Source organism: Homarus americanus, unplaced genomic scaffold (genome assembly GCF_018991925.1).
Source record: "Homarus americanus isolate GMGI-L3 unplaced genomic scaffold, GMGI_Hamer_2.0 scaffold59389, whole genome shotgun sequence".
NCBI lineage: Eukaryota > Metazoa > Arthropoda > Malacostraca > Decapoda > Nephropidae > Homarus > Homarus americanus.
In genome coordinates, this window is record NW_024730392.1 from 1 (window position 1) to 14,361 (window position 14,361).

General features: G+C 44.5%; 1 protein-coding gene and 3 long non-coding RNA genes across 7 annotated transcripts; 2 read left to right on the forward strand and 2 right to left on the reverse strand.

The window, feature by feature from the left end:
- The first annotated feature begins 7 nt into the window (after window positions 1–7).
- LOC121866963 lies at window positions 8–1,988 on the forward strand. The gene is made up of 2 exons (XR_006089054.1): window positions 8–1,204; window positions 1,482–1,988. It is a non-coding gene; the product is annotated as an uncharacterized LOC121866963 (long non-coding RNA).
- Window positions 1,989–4,217: 2,229 nt separating this feature from the next.
- On the reverse strand, window positions 4,218–8,277 carry LOC121866964. 3 transcript variants are annotated; one of them, XR_006089057.1, is made up of 3 exons: window positions 8,191–8,277; window positions 7,710–7,915; window positions 4,218–4,320 (listed from the first exon to the last, which is right to left on the reverse strand). It is a non-coding gene; the product is annotated as an uncharacterized LOC121866964 (long non-coding RNA). The 3 variants fall into 3 exon arrangements; XR_006089056.1 differs by lacking the exon at window positions 4,218–4,320 and adding an exon at window positions 7,251–7,567; XR_006089055.1 differs by lacking the exon at window positions 4,218–4,320 and adding an exon at window positions 7,251–7,588.
- Window positions 8,278–8,688: 411 nt separating this feature from the next.
- On the forward strand, window positions 8,689–9,350 carry LOC121866966 (the record flags this gene model as incomplete). The annotated part of the gene is given in 1 exon segment (XM_042366724.1): window positions 8,689–9,350. A coding segment is annotated over 1 exon segment (423 nt), but the record flags the coding sequence as incomplete, so codon positions are not given.
- A 631-nt stretch (window positions 9,351–9,981) lies between these two features.
- On the reverse strand, window positions 9,982–12,794 carry LOC121866967. 2 transcript variants are annotated; one of them, XR_006089059.1, is made up of 3 exons: window positions 11,161–11,682; window positions 10,286–10,695; window positions 9,982–9,996 (listed from the first exon to the last, which is right to left on the reverse strand). It is a non-coding gene; the product is annotated as an uncharacterized LOC121866967 (long non-coding RNA). The 2 variants fall into 2 exon arrangements; XR_006089058.1 differs by lacking the exon at window positions 9,982–9,996 and adding an exon at window positions 12,554–12,794 and having other exon boundaries at window positions 10,004–10,695; window positions 11,161–11,331.
- Window positions 12,795–14,361: the final 1,567 nt, after the last annotated feature.

Consider the following 14,361-nt stretch of genomic DNA (forward strand, 5'->3'; position numbering starts at 1 on the left):
CGTGTTTCGCCTCGTAGTAGGTGACCTTGACCAAGCATCCATTACCCAGCTCATAGCAGGTCTACTAGCAACACAATAAATGCGGAAAAGAGAGGCCTGGGGTGAAATTGCTGCCTCATTCAACGCCAGCAACTCTGACCAACTCCCTCGCACAGCCAAGCAGCTCAAGAGGAGCTACGGACACTTAAAAAGGAAGTAGAGTATATGCTTATTAATGTACGGTGTTTTTCCATTAGGTTACTAAATTAAGTAGGATTAGAGCATTTAAGTGACGGGTCATGTGAGGAAGCTCGCCTCCTACCGAAGTAGACAGAAGGAAAGCTCCCATCTCACCTCTCCATTTTCCCTTCCTTCATATCTTTGAGTTGTATATAAAATTAAATGGGTTTTTTATGTCTACTTTCATAATATCTATATGCCTATTGATTGATTTTTCTCTTAAGAGTTATCTGATAAAAATGTGAATTCATAGGGAAGGTACTGGTATGGAGGGTATAACAGTAAATAGGTGCCTCTGCCATACTTTTAGGTTCTCTTGTTTGAAATCTGTAATGCCAATTTTTACCCTGACTATATACAAGCTATATGGTTTCAGAACAATTACCCCCCTCCCCCCACCATAGGACAACTGCCCTCTGGACAATTACTCCCCCCCCCTTCCTTGCCAGTGAATAACTGACACAATCATGGAACACTAAGATATAGTGCTATATTTTCATACTTTTTTTTGTAATAATTATATACACAAAATGACGACTCATAATTTATGGTCAAGTGAAAAAAAATTGTAGATCGGTCATATTTAATATTTTGTCAGGTAAGGCTAGGCTAGGCTATTTCAAGTTAGTTAGGTTATTTCCATGTTTTGTGCCAGTTACTCACTGGCAATGGGGGGAGGGGCCAATTGTCCTAGACCCAAGCTATGCAGCATATAACTCTATATAGCAACATTTTACGACCACGACGTGCACCAAGAAAAATGTGCAAGTCTGGGGCTGGTTCCCCCACACACCTGGCAAGACAAGTTTCAAACAGGTCTGTTCAATTTTTGAAGGGTCACCTCAAAAGACTTGTCAGAAGCATACAAATCCTCATATCTATATATATTATCATATAATAATTTTTTTGCAGATATGACTGTAGCCTACAGTATTTAAGGCCTACTTCAAAAAATGTTTTGTTTGTTTGTTTTCGATCTACTGATGTAAGTGCACAACAGCATCGTTAAGTATAACCATGTTTTTGTACTCCATTTTTATGGCAAATTTACATTTTTTAAACTATATACACTCTTTGAATATTACTGTATTGTAAAATCCTACAAAACCGTCATATATTTCTTTTGTGATGCATATATGTACAGTAAATGATATTAGTCTGTTCTGCATCCCCTTTGGCCATAGGCATTGGTGATGAAAGCATTATAAAAGCCAATGCTGCTGCTATTGTTATACAGCATTAATTTCTTCTGTTTCTTTCAGAACTATAAAAACAGATATAGAAGACCGAAAGCTTAAAAAGACAGGTGGTGGTCCACGAGAAAAAAATATTAAAAGCTTCAGAAGAAACTGCCTTAACAGCATCACTGATGAGGGCCGAGTTAGCAGTGGCTGGTGATTTTTACGAGACCTTCCGCAGTCACCCAGTAGATGAAGAAATAATTCCTTATAGAATGTGCAGATAGGTGAGAATATTTATTGATTTATACAGTTGTATGCATTCTCATTGATACCATTGCTCAATCGCCTTTGGCTGTGTAAAAATCAAACGGCAGCAGTGACCTACCTTATACTGACTTTTTGCAGTTTTGCCTGTTCCAACCCCAGGGCCATCAACTGTGCTCACCAGTCATTGTTCCTGCCTCGACAGTGAATGCTCCTACCTCACCAGTGAATGCTCCTGCCTCGCCAGTCATTGTTGCTTCACCAGTCATTGTTCCTGCCTCACCAGTCCTTGCTCCTGCCTCACCAACACTGGAGCAGGTTCAGGTACATTCAGGAGCCTGGGCATGCGTAACAGACGTGACCAATCGTCCAAGCGGCTAACAAGCCAATCAGTGGTGAATAGGATAAAAGTATATACATGCTGTTAGAAATTTATTTTCTTACATTTTACAATTAAATAATTTGATTTAAAGTAAATAAATCTACATTAATTTATTTTGTCCAAAAATTTCTTAAGTTAAAAAAGCCGTCGGAAGTATAGCGGCTAATATTTTGCTCACACGTCGCCGCGCTTCTCTGGGCGCACACGTCGCCGCGCTTCTCTGGACGCACACGTCGCCGCGCTTCTCTGGACGCACACGTCGCCGCGCTTCTCTGGGCGCGCACGTCGCCACCTCAGCTTGTATGCGGCTGTGTGGGTGGAGCGACCCAAAAATGTTTGGGCGCGCCCCCACACATGCCGTCGTCCAACGGGCGTGTTTCGCCTTGTAGTAGGTGACCGCGACCAGTAGCCGGGGACGTCGAAGGTTCTGTCGGATTGGCACCCCACTACCGACTCTCTCAGCTCGTCTGAGTGGGGGGGGAGGGGGGAGTTCCGCACGACTGGGGGCAACCGCCAGTATCCTGGCTGTCCTACGACAGTCGTAGAGAAGAGCGCCGCCTCCACCTCGACTGTGGGGGTTCGCTCTCGCGATGTGCAGAGGGTCGGTGATCCACCCGACCCACCTCGGAACACGGACCACGGAGTCTAGCGTGTGTGGGAGTCGATGGGCTCACTGAGCCTGAAGGCGAGATGAGGGCAACGGACGCCTGGTGCGTCCTGGGCAGATCCTCAACCGGCTGCCTCTGGCCACGCCCGCGCGGCGTTTGCCGGGTGAGACCCCCAGGGTCTCACCCGGCGTATTGCCGCGCGAGCGCGGTCGGGGTGGTTGGTTGGGGGTCTGCCCAGGACGCACCAGGCGCCTGTTGCCTTCATCTCGCCTTCAGGCTCAGTGAGCCCATCGACTCCCACACACGCTAGACTCCGTGGTCCGTGTTCCGAGGTGGGTCGGGTGGATCACCGACCCTCTGCACATCGCGAGAGCGAACCCCCACAGTCGAGGTGGAGGCGGCGCTCTTCTCTACGACTGTCGTAGGACAGCCAGGATACTGGCGGTTGCCCCCTGTCGTGCGGAACTCCCCCCTCCCCCCCACTCAGACGAGCTGAGAGAGTCGGCAGTGGGGTGCCAATCCGACCGAACCTTCGACGTCCCCGGCTACGGGTCGCGGTGACCTACTATGAGGTGAAATACTCCTGATTAGTCCATGAGAAATCAAAGCCTCACACGCTTTGGTCTCTCGGCGCACACGTCGCCACGCTTCTCTGGGCGCGCAGAGTACGCCCCACGCTTCTCTGGGCGCGCACGTCGCCACGCTTCTCTGGTAGCGCCGCGTCGCCACGCGCTTCTCTGGCGCATCGCCACGCTTCTCTGGGCGCGCACGTCGCCATGCTTCTCTGGGCGAACACGTTCCAGCAGTTTTTCTCTGGGCGTGCACGTAGCCATTACAGTTTCCGTCACAGCATATGCTGCAGCCTTCAATGCAGTGGCCCATCGTGTCTTGACCGAGATTTATTCCACCAGTCAATGCGATAACAGCTCGTGGTTCAACATGACCGGGGTGCATGTCTCATTCTAGTACTCGAGCAAACTAAGAATAGTTCTTGCCACAAACTCGAAGCAAACAGGGTGACCCATTCTATCCTCACCTAACAATTGATGATAGTGGGTCCCACCCGCTTGAGCCCATGTCCCCACAAATGATAAAGGTTGAGCTAGTCTTGGGGCACCTGCGTTAACATTTGATAGATATACTGCCCCACTCAAACTTCACACCAAATATTGAGCGGCATGCCGACTCATCGGCGCACGCTTCTCTGGGCGCACACGTCGCCACCTCGGTTGGGTGGGTGGAGCAGCCCAAAAATGTTTGGGCGCGACCCCACACACACGCCGTCGTCCAACGGGCGTGTTTCGCCTCGTAGTAGGTGACCTTGACCAAGCATCCATTACCCAGCGCATAGCAGGTCTACTAGCAACACAATAAATGCGGAAAAGAGAGGCCTGGGGTGAAATTGCTGTCTCATTCAACGCCAGCAACTCTGACCAACTCCCTCGCACAGCCAAGCAGCCGTTTGATTTTTAGACATCCAAAGGAGATTGAGCAATGGGAGTGCATACAACTGTATAAATCAATAAATATTCTCACCTACCTGCACATTCCACAAGGAATTATTTCTTCATCTACTGGATGATTGCGGAAAGTCTCGTAAAAATCATCAGCCACTGCTAACTCGGCCCTCAAGTTTTCGGTCTTTTATATCTCTGTTTTTATATTTCTGAAAGAAAGAGAAGAAATTAATGCTGTATAGCAATAGCAACAGCATTGGCTTTTATAATGCTTTCATCACCAATGCCTATGAGCAAAGGGGATGCAGAACAGACTAATATCATTTACTGTACATATATGCATCACAAAAGAAATATATGACGGTTTTGTAGAATTTTACAATACAGCAATATTTAAAGGGCCTGTAGACAGTTTTAAAACCTGTAAATTTGCCATTAAAAATTGAGTACAGAAACATGGTTATACTTTACGATGCTGTTGTGCACTTACATCAGTAGATCGAAAACAAACAAACAAAACATTTTCTGAAGTAGGCCTTAAATACTGTAAGCTACAGTCATATCTGCAAAAAAATTATTATATGATAATATATATAGATATGAGGATTTGTATGCTTCTGACAAGTCTTTTGAGGTGACCCTTCAAAAATTGAACAGACCTGTTTGAAACTTGTCTTGCCAGAATATTTGGGCTTGCCAGGTGTGTGGGGGAACCAGCCCCAGACTTGCACATTTTTCTTGGTGCACGTCGTGGTCGTAAAATGTTGCTATATAGAGTTATATGCTGCATAGCTTGGGTCTAGGACAATTGCCCCCCCCATTGCCAGTGAGTAACTAGCACAAAACATGGAAATAACCTAACTAACTTGAAATAGCCTAGCCTAGCCTAGCCTTACCTAACAAAATATTAAATATGACCGATCTACAATTTTTTTTCACTTGACCATAAATTATGAGTCGTCATTTTGTGTATATAATTATTAAAAAAAGAAAAGAAAATATAGCACTATATCTTAGTGTTCCATGATTGTGTCAGTTATTCACTGGCAAGGAAGGGGGGGGGGAGTAATTGTCCAGAGGGCAGTTGTCCTATGGGGGGGGGAGGGGGGTAATTGCTCTGAAACCATATAGCTTGTATATAGTCAGGGTAAAAATTGGCATTACAGATTTCAAACAAGAGAACCTAAAAGTATGGCAGAGGCACCTATTTACTGTTATACCCTCCATACCAGTACCTTCCCTATGAATTCACATTTTTATCAGATAACTCTTAAGAGAAAAATCAATCAATAGGCATATAGATATTATGAAAGTAGACATAAAAAACCCATTTAATTTTATATACAACTCAAAGATATGAAGGAAGGGAAAATGGAGAGGTGAGATGGGAGCTTTCCTTCTGTCTACTTCGGTAGGAGGCGAGCTTCCTCACATGACCCGTCACTTAAATACTCTAATCCTATTTAATTTAGTAACCTAATGGAAAAACACCGTACATTAATAAGCATATACTCTACTTCCTTTTTAAGTGTCCGTAGCTCCTCTTGAGCTGCTTGGCTGTGCGAGGGAGTTGGTCAGAGTTGCTGGCGTTGAATGAGGCGGCAATTTCACCCCAGGCCTCTCTTTTCCGCATTTATTGTGTTGCTAGTAGACCTGCTATGCGCTGGGTAACGGATGCTTGGTCAAGGTCACCTACTACGAGGCGAAACACGCCCGTTGGACGACGGCGTGTGTGTGGGGGCGCGCCCAAACATTTTTGGGCCGCTCCACCCACCCAACCGAGGTGGCGACGTGTGCGCCCAGAGAAGCGTGCGCCGACGAGTCGGCATGCCGCTCATTATTTGGCGTGAAGTTTGAGTGGGGCAGTATATCTATCAAATGTTAACGCAGGTGCCCCAAGACTAGCTCAACCTTTATCATTTGTGGGGACATGAGCTCAAGCGGGTGGGACCCACTATCATCAATTGTTAGGTGAGGATAGAATGGGTCACCCTGTTTGCTTCGAGTTTGTGGCAAGAACTATTCTTAGTTTGCTCGAGTACTAGAATGAGACATGCACCCCGGTCATGTTGAACCACGAGCTGTTATCGCATTGACTGGTGGAATAAATCTCGGTCAAGACACGATGGGCCACTGCATTGAAGGCTGCAGCATATGCTGTGACGGAAACTGTAATGGCTACGTGCACGCCCAGAGAAAAACTGCTGGAACGTGTTCGCCCAGAGAAGCGTGGCGACGTGCACGCCCAGAGAAGCGTGGCGACGTGCGCGCCCGGAGAAGCGTGGCGACGTGCGCGCACAGAGAAGCGTGGCGACGTGCGCGCACAGAGAAGCGTGGCGACGTGTGCGCCGAGAGACCAAAGCGTGTGAGGCTTTGATTTCTCATGGACTAATCAGGAGTATTTCACCTCACAGTAGGTCACCGCGACCCGTAGCCGGGGACGTCGAAGGTTTGGTCGGATTGGCACCCCACTGCCGACTCTCTCAGCTCGTCTGAGTGGGGGGGAGGGGGGAGTTCCGCACGACAGGGGGCAACCGCCAGTATCCTGGCTGTCCTACGACAGTCGTAGAGAAGAGCGCCGCCTCCACCTCGACTGTGGGGGTTCGCTCTCGCGATGTGCAGAGGGTCGGTGATCCACCCGACCCACCTCGGAACACGGACCACGGAGTCTAGCGTGTGTGGGAGTCGATGGGCTCACTGAGCCTGAAGGCGAAATGAAGGCAACAGGCGCCTGGTGCGTCCTGGGCAGACCCCCAACCAACCACCCCGACCGCGCTCGCGCGGCAATACGCCGGGTTGAGACCCTGGGGGTCTCAACCCGGCAAACGCCGCGCGGGCGTGGCCAGAGGCAGCCGGTTGAGGATCTGCCCAGGACGCACCATCTCGCCTTCGCTCGGCCATTTCCGTGGTCAGAACGAAAGGCGAAACACGCCCGTTGGACGACGGCGTAATGTGGGGGCTCGCCCAAGCATTTTAGTCGCTCACCCTGCAGCCGCATACAAACTGAAATTGGCAGCGTCTTGGCATGAAAATAGCGGCGACGTGTCATGAAATGACGGCGTGTGCACCCAGAAAAGCAGCGGCAACCGAGCAAAATATTAGCGCTATACTTCCGACGGCTTTTTAATAGAATTTTGACAAAATAAATTAATGTAGATTTATTTACTTTAAATCAAATTATTTAATTGTAAAATGTAAGAAAATAAATTTCTAACAGCATGTATATACTTTTATCCTATTCACCACTGATTGGCTTGTTAGCCGCTTGGACGATTGGTCACGTCTGTTACGCACGCACAGGCTCCTGAATGTACCTGAACCTGCTTCAGTGTTGGTGAGGCAGGAGCAATGACTGGCGAGGCAGGAGCAATGACTGGTGAGGCAGGAGCAATGACTGGTGAGGCAGGAGCATTCACTGTCAAGGCAGGAACAATGACTTGAGCACAGTTGATGGCCCTGGGGTTGGAACAGGCAAAACTGCAAAAAGTCAGTATAAGGTAGGTCACTGCTGCCGTTTGACTTTTACACAGCCAAAGGAGATTGAGCAATGGTATCAATGAGAATGCATACAACTGTATAAATCAATAAATATTCTCACCTATCTGCACATTCTATAGGGAATTATTTCTTCATCTACTGGGTGACTGCGGAAGGTCTCGTAAAAATCACCAGCCACTGCTAACTCGGCCCTCATCAGTGATGCTGTTAAGGCAATTTCTTCTGAAGCTTTTGATAATTTTTTTTTCTCGTGGACCACCACCTGTCTTTTTAAGCTTTCGGTCTACTATATCTGTTTTTATAGTTCTGAAAGAAACAGAAGAAATTAATGCTGTATAACAATAGCAGCAGCATTGGCTTTTATGCTTTCATCACCAATGCCTATGGCCAAAGGGGATGCAGAACAGACTAATATCATTTACTGTACATATATGCATCACAAAAGAAATGTATGACGGGTTTTGTAGGATTTTACAATACAGTAATATTCAAAGAGTGTATATAGTTTAAAAAATGTAAATTTGCCATAAAAATGGAGTACGAAAACATGGTTATACTTTACGATGCTGTTGTGCACTTACATCAGTTGATCGAAAACACAGAAAAAAACATTTTGAAGTAGGCCTAAAATACTGTAGGCTAGTCACAAGGCTACAGTCATACCTTCTATCTATATATATATATATATATATATATATATATATATATATATATATATATATATATATATATATATATATATATATATATATATATATATATATATATATAGACTGGTATGCTTCTGACAAGTCTTTTGAGGTGACCCTTCAGAAACTGAACATAAACCTTTTTAAAACTTATCTTGCAGAATATTTGAGCTTGCCAAGTGTGTGGGGGCACCAGCCCCAGACTTGGTGCACGTCATGGTTGTAAAAAGCTGCACAGCTTGGTTCATGTACAATTGCCCCCCCCATTGCCAGTGAATAACTGGCACAAAACATGGAAATAACCTAGCCTAGCCTCACCTACCTACCTCACCTACCCTAACTTTAACTTAACCTACCTAACCAAATATTAAATACGACTGAGCTACAATTTTTTTTCACTTAACCATAAATTATGAGTTGTCATTTTGTTTATATAATTATTACTACAAATAAAGCACTAATTCATAGTGTTCCATGTCCTACCCTCCATACCAGTACCTTCCTAATAAATTCACATTTTTATCAGATAACTCTTAGGATAAAAATCAATCGATAGGCATATAGGCATATTGTATATAATTTATTTAAGTAGACATAAAAACACTTATTTTTATATATAACTCAAAGATATGAAGGAAGGGAAAATGGGGAGGCGAGATGGGAGCTTTTTGGGCCGCTCCACCCACCCAGCTGCAAACAAGCTGAGGTGGCGACGTGTGCGCCCAGAGAAGCGCGGCGACATGTGCACTCACGTGGTAATGCGCGGGGGAAGGCCCTTTTCCCAGTGGGGGGAAAGGGTCTCAACCACGCAAACGCCACACGTGCACGGCCAGAGGCAGCCAGTTGAGGATCTGCCCAAGACGCACCAGGCGCCCGTTACCTTCATCTCGCCTTCGGGCTCAGTGACCCCATCGACTCCTACACATGCTAGACTCCGTGGTTGTTGTCCCAAGACGGGTCGGGTAGATCAACGACCATCTCGCAGGGAGGCAGGACACCAGTGGTTGCCCCTCTCGCAGTTCAGCCAGGACACCGGAGGTAGCTCGCCACCCCCCCCCCTCCCTCCAAGATGAGCCGAGTCATTGACGGTGTACCAATCCGACCGAGCCTTTGACGTCCCCAGCTACGGGTCGCGGTGACCTTATTACGGATTTGGTTCAGTCTACGTTATTACGTTTAATTAACTTAGGCTGGTTAAGTTAGGTTAGTAAAGTTAGTTGAAACCCACCCACAACAACTTGCTTTACTTGCTGTATTTACTACTACTACCACTACTACTACTAATTTTCTCTAATAACCAATAGGCATGTAGTCCTGTATATTTATACTGTCACTACAACTAATATTAATTTTACTCGAAGACCAATCTGTCCACTCAGTACTCACGAGCCCTCCTTCACACACAGTCCTCCAGAGCCCTCCATCACAGTCCTCCAGAGCCCTCCTTCACACACAGTCCTCCAGAACCCTCCATCACACAGTCCTCCAGAACCCTCCATCACACAGTCAGCCAGGCCCCCCACACACCCTCCACTGCCGAGTGTAGAAGCACGGTGTTGAGTAGTTTATGGGATGACCATAATAGCCAAGATATATATAAGTAACTTAACTGATGAGGCTGAAGTAACATGCTGGGTGTTAAATGTTGCTCAAGGTTCTGTCACTTCTCCATTGGGCTTCACATACATCAGCTGTCACCTGCAACATGTTTAAAGTTGGCATTTATGTAGAATGAATGTTAAACATACAATATCCATCTACCACTAAACAACATGTAGTTAAACTGTCGTCAAATGTACATAATTTTTCAAAAATTAATTATTTACAAAAGTCAAATTTAACTTCTTTCAAAATTAACTTATGAATTCATGATCAGTTAACGTAAGTGACAAAAAAATACTGAATTATGTCTTGGAATAGTTTATCTTAGGTTAATATGGTTAGTAAAGTTAGTTGAAACCCACCCACAACAACTTGTTTAACTTACTATGTTTACTACTGCTACTAATTTTCACTAATAATCAATAGGCATACAGTTCTGTATATTTCTACTGTCACTACAACTAATATTAATTTTACTCTAATATCAGTCTGTCTACAGATCGTCCTCCATAGCCCTCCAACACAGTCCTCCAAGAGTGTCCGCCAGGCCCCACACACTGATCACTAGGTCTACACACAGACCTATTAGGCCTCAAACAGTCAGCAAGGCACCCCCCACACACCCTCCACTGCCCAGTGTAGGAGCAGTGTCGAGTGGTTTATTGGATAAAGATACTAGCTAAGATATACTGTACAAGTAACTTAACTGATGAGGCTGAAGTAACATGCTGGTAGTTAAATCTTGCTCGAGGTTCTGTCACTTCTCCATTGGCCTTCACGTACATCAGCTGTTACCTGCAACGTGTTTAAAGTTGTAATTTACGTACAATGAAAATTAAACTTGCAACTAGATCACATGTACTTAAACTGTCCCCAACTGTTTACATAAATCATTACCTCCACATTAGTTTACCAATACAGTACGACTACACTATACTATACTGTACTGTACTACACTGCTTCATGCACTATACACAAGGTTTATTACAGCTGACTAGACCTTCCCTCCCTCATGCCCCCTTAAGTGTCAACACCCCACACCCTCTCGCAAAACGTTAAATAACCCCACCACAAGCCCAACCCACCTTCACTCTCAAAACGTTATACGACCCCACAACAAGCCACACCCAGCTACACCCTCACAAAACATTAAACGACACCACAGGAAGCAACATCCACCCACAACCCCTCACCAAACATTAAATGATACCATAGCAAGCTACGCACACCCACACCTTCACACAAAACGTTAAAATTGACCTGAAGGAACACCGTTGTGTATTGTGAGAAGCTTCACTCGTGGTCTGTTGTCCCCACATACTGCTCCACACTTCACTTGTGTCCTCATACTGCACCACACTGACCACATACTGCACCACACCAATAACAGAGGGTTTTGTACTGTAGTTGAATCTGCAGTCATTCCATGATCTGAAAAAGAAAGATTCGCCAACACATTGTAATACGTAGATTGGCTTAGGTTAAATTGATCTTCAGTTGAAATAAGCTGGGGGATGAATCTTCAGGCGAGCCAAACATTTTAACATTTTCCAGAGGTTAATTAGATGGTTACGGCCTTATTTACCAATACATTTTAACGGTGTCTTTATATACATCTTAACATTTATTTTAGGAACCCGGTATTTTTTTTTACAAGCAGACAACCAACGAACCTCCAGGTTAGGCTATGTTACGTTGTTAGGCTACGTTACGTTAGTTTAGTTTTGGTGCTTTTTGGTTGTTGACCAATGTGTTTTTCCGATGCTAAAATCCATGGTTGTCCACTTTTAAAAATTTAATATACACTGTACAAATATTCTGAAACCCCTCAACCTCGCCCTCCGCCGGCTCCCTTGCCTCGCCCGGCTCCCTACCTCAACTCGCCTCGCTTCGCTTCCTGTCTGGCTTCTTGCCTGCCTCGCCTAGCATGCCTCGCTTCGCCCGGCTAAAACCCGTAATAAATTCGGTTTCAACTCCCAGAAATCCTAGTTAAAGAGGAAGCACAGAACTAGCCAGTGAAAAATATTGTATCGTAATTCCACAAAACAGTTATATTTTGGTGATGAACGTAAGATGAAATGCGTAACTATTGAGTTATGACCACCCGGCTCCGCCAAAAGTGGGCTGGGCTTCGAAGCAAGAGGGAAAATGTGAAATTAAAAAAATAAATACAATAATTTCACCCAATCTCGTCATTGCACTCACTTACTGGTTAATTATAACGCAAATACTGATGTGCGGTTTACGCTTGTTACTCGCCACCGGTTTATAGTTTCGGCTCGGTTGTTATGGCTCATTTGGCGGTATATTTGCCTAAAAGTTTTAAAACGTTAATAAATTACTGGTTAGACGTTAGAGAAACACTTAATATAATACTAACCCATATTAATGTATTTGTTTAAGCTGCAAAGTAGGTATCATAGGCCTTACGGCCCAGTGAAACTTGGGGATACGTCTCTAGAAGCCAAGTGAACTGCAACAACCGGCTGGTAAGTTTGTTACTTAAATCAGCATTTATTACGCCATAATTAAGTACATATAAACACTAACCAAAAGAATAACCATTTCTCTTGGCCATATTGACTGTAGACAGTCGGAAAAAAATTACACGTATATAATGGAGACTAGAGGTGCGGGGTGTGGGGCGTCTTACCTCCCTGTCAGCTGCAGCTAGTGAGTGAAGAATGGGCCGAAAACGAGTTCGTCGAGACTTTATATATGAAGGTTGAGAGTGACGTCACGAAGCTTCATTGAAGCATTTGAAGCTTCGAACATGATTATACGTTCAAATATCGTAAAAACGTCAAATTTATGGCCGAACTGCGGTCCAGTGGATAAGCTTTCTGTTTGCTATTTTAGAGGACCGAGATCGAGTCACGGCGTTACTCTATTTTATTTCTCTTTTTCTTCTTTTTTTTTATTATGGAGAACTATTTTCGGATCACCTGAAGAATCATCGCCCCAGCTTATTTCACCTAACGATTAAACCACCCTAAAACTATTGTGAGAGGATGAGGTTAGGTTAGGATATGTTAGGTTAGATTTAGGTTAGGATAGAATAGGTTTAGGTTAGGTTAAGTTAGGTTAGGGTGGTTTAATCGTTAGGTGAAATAAGCTGGGGTGATGATTCTTCAGGTGATCCATTACCTCTTTTAACAATATTGTTCTTGATCTTTCGTGACTTAAGTTAACTGTAGTGGAGAATTTAATATCAGTTGACTCAAGTAGACATTCAGTGACTCCTGCTGACCTGCGGATGTTTATGTTGTTCTTTTTCAGTGGCTTATCGTGAGTGTCTGTGTGTGTATTAATTTCCGGTCTTCATCCCCTGTGGTCATCCTGTTATCTTATCTTATGCTTTTCTTCTCTATTCATCTTCTTTATCTCATTCTGTGCATTCATTCACTCTAGTAGACTAGTGTGTGTGTGTAAGGCCAATACTCTCTCTATCTTTGCTCTCTTAATTTTCCTCTATCTCCTTCTATCCCCCTTTCTTTCTTGCCCTCTCTCTATCCGTGTTTAACTCACTGGTGGATGTTTAGTTTTAATTGTTTACTTGTGTGTGAGACTAAGGACGGTGGGGAGGATTGTTTTTCTTCAATAAAGCGCCATCTATCGTCGACCACCACAACTTGATCACAATTCACTTTACGTTTTCGTCTTATACTTAACGGGAATTTAATAGAGCTTAACATTAAGGGAAACACTAATATTAACATTATAACAGTAATTTTTCGAACAATATTTAGGAAGAATTTGATAGAGAGTTAAACCTCGATTTGTTACACTGACAATTGATGTGACCATTACAACTGTGTCGGGAATGTAATCACGGATTTCCCCGACACTGACAAACAGGATGTACTCCGTTTACACAAATACATTTGCGTGAGCTCACCACTAATTGAATATTTTTAATGTTAACGCAGTATTTTAAACAGTAATGCAGAACCTCCAAAAGTGTTTGCTGACCTGAATCCACACAGCTTTATTTACTTTACTTTATTCTCTTCGCCACTGATCAGCCTGTTAGCCACTTGGGCGCTTGGTCATGACTCACGGTTACTCACTGTTGGCAAATACTATAGGTATGTACTGGTTCCAGACTGTATCTGTACCTGCGCCAGTTCACAACTCTCACTCAAAACAAGTTTGTCATGAAAGTTTTCTGAAAGTGTGGCTTCTTCAATCACTGTAATATCTTAACCGATTGTGAAGTTATATAACAATTATTGTCTAAACGAGACACCCGCGTTTTGTGTTTCGGATAAGGTAAATTCTGCAGAAAACCAGACGGACGAACAGACACTAGCATAATATAATGAAAGTACCATCATGTCTGAGGGTTGGCACCCACGACCCTTTACTCTAAATGTTTTTGGGCTGTGTTTATCAATCTTCTAGATGCTGTATCTCTCCGGGGACGACAACTGTTAAAATGATTCATCCACCCCAGTCTCT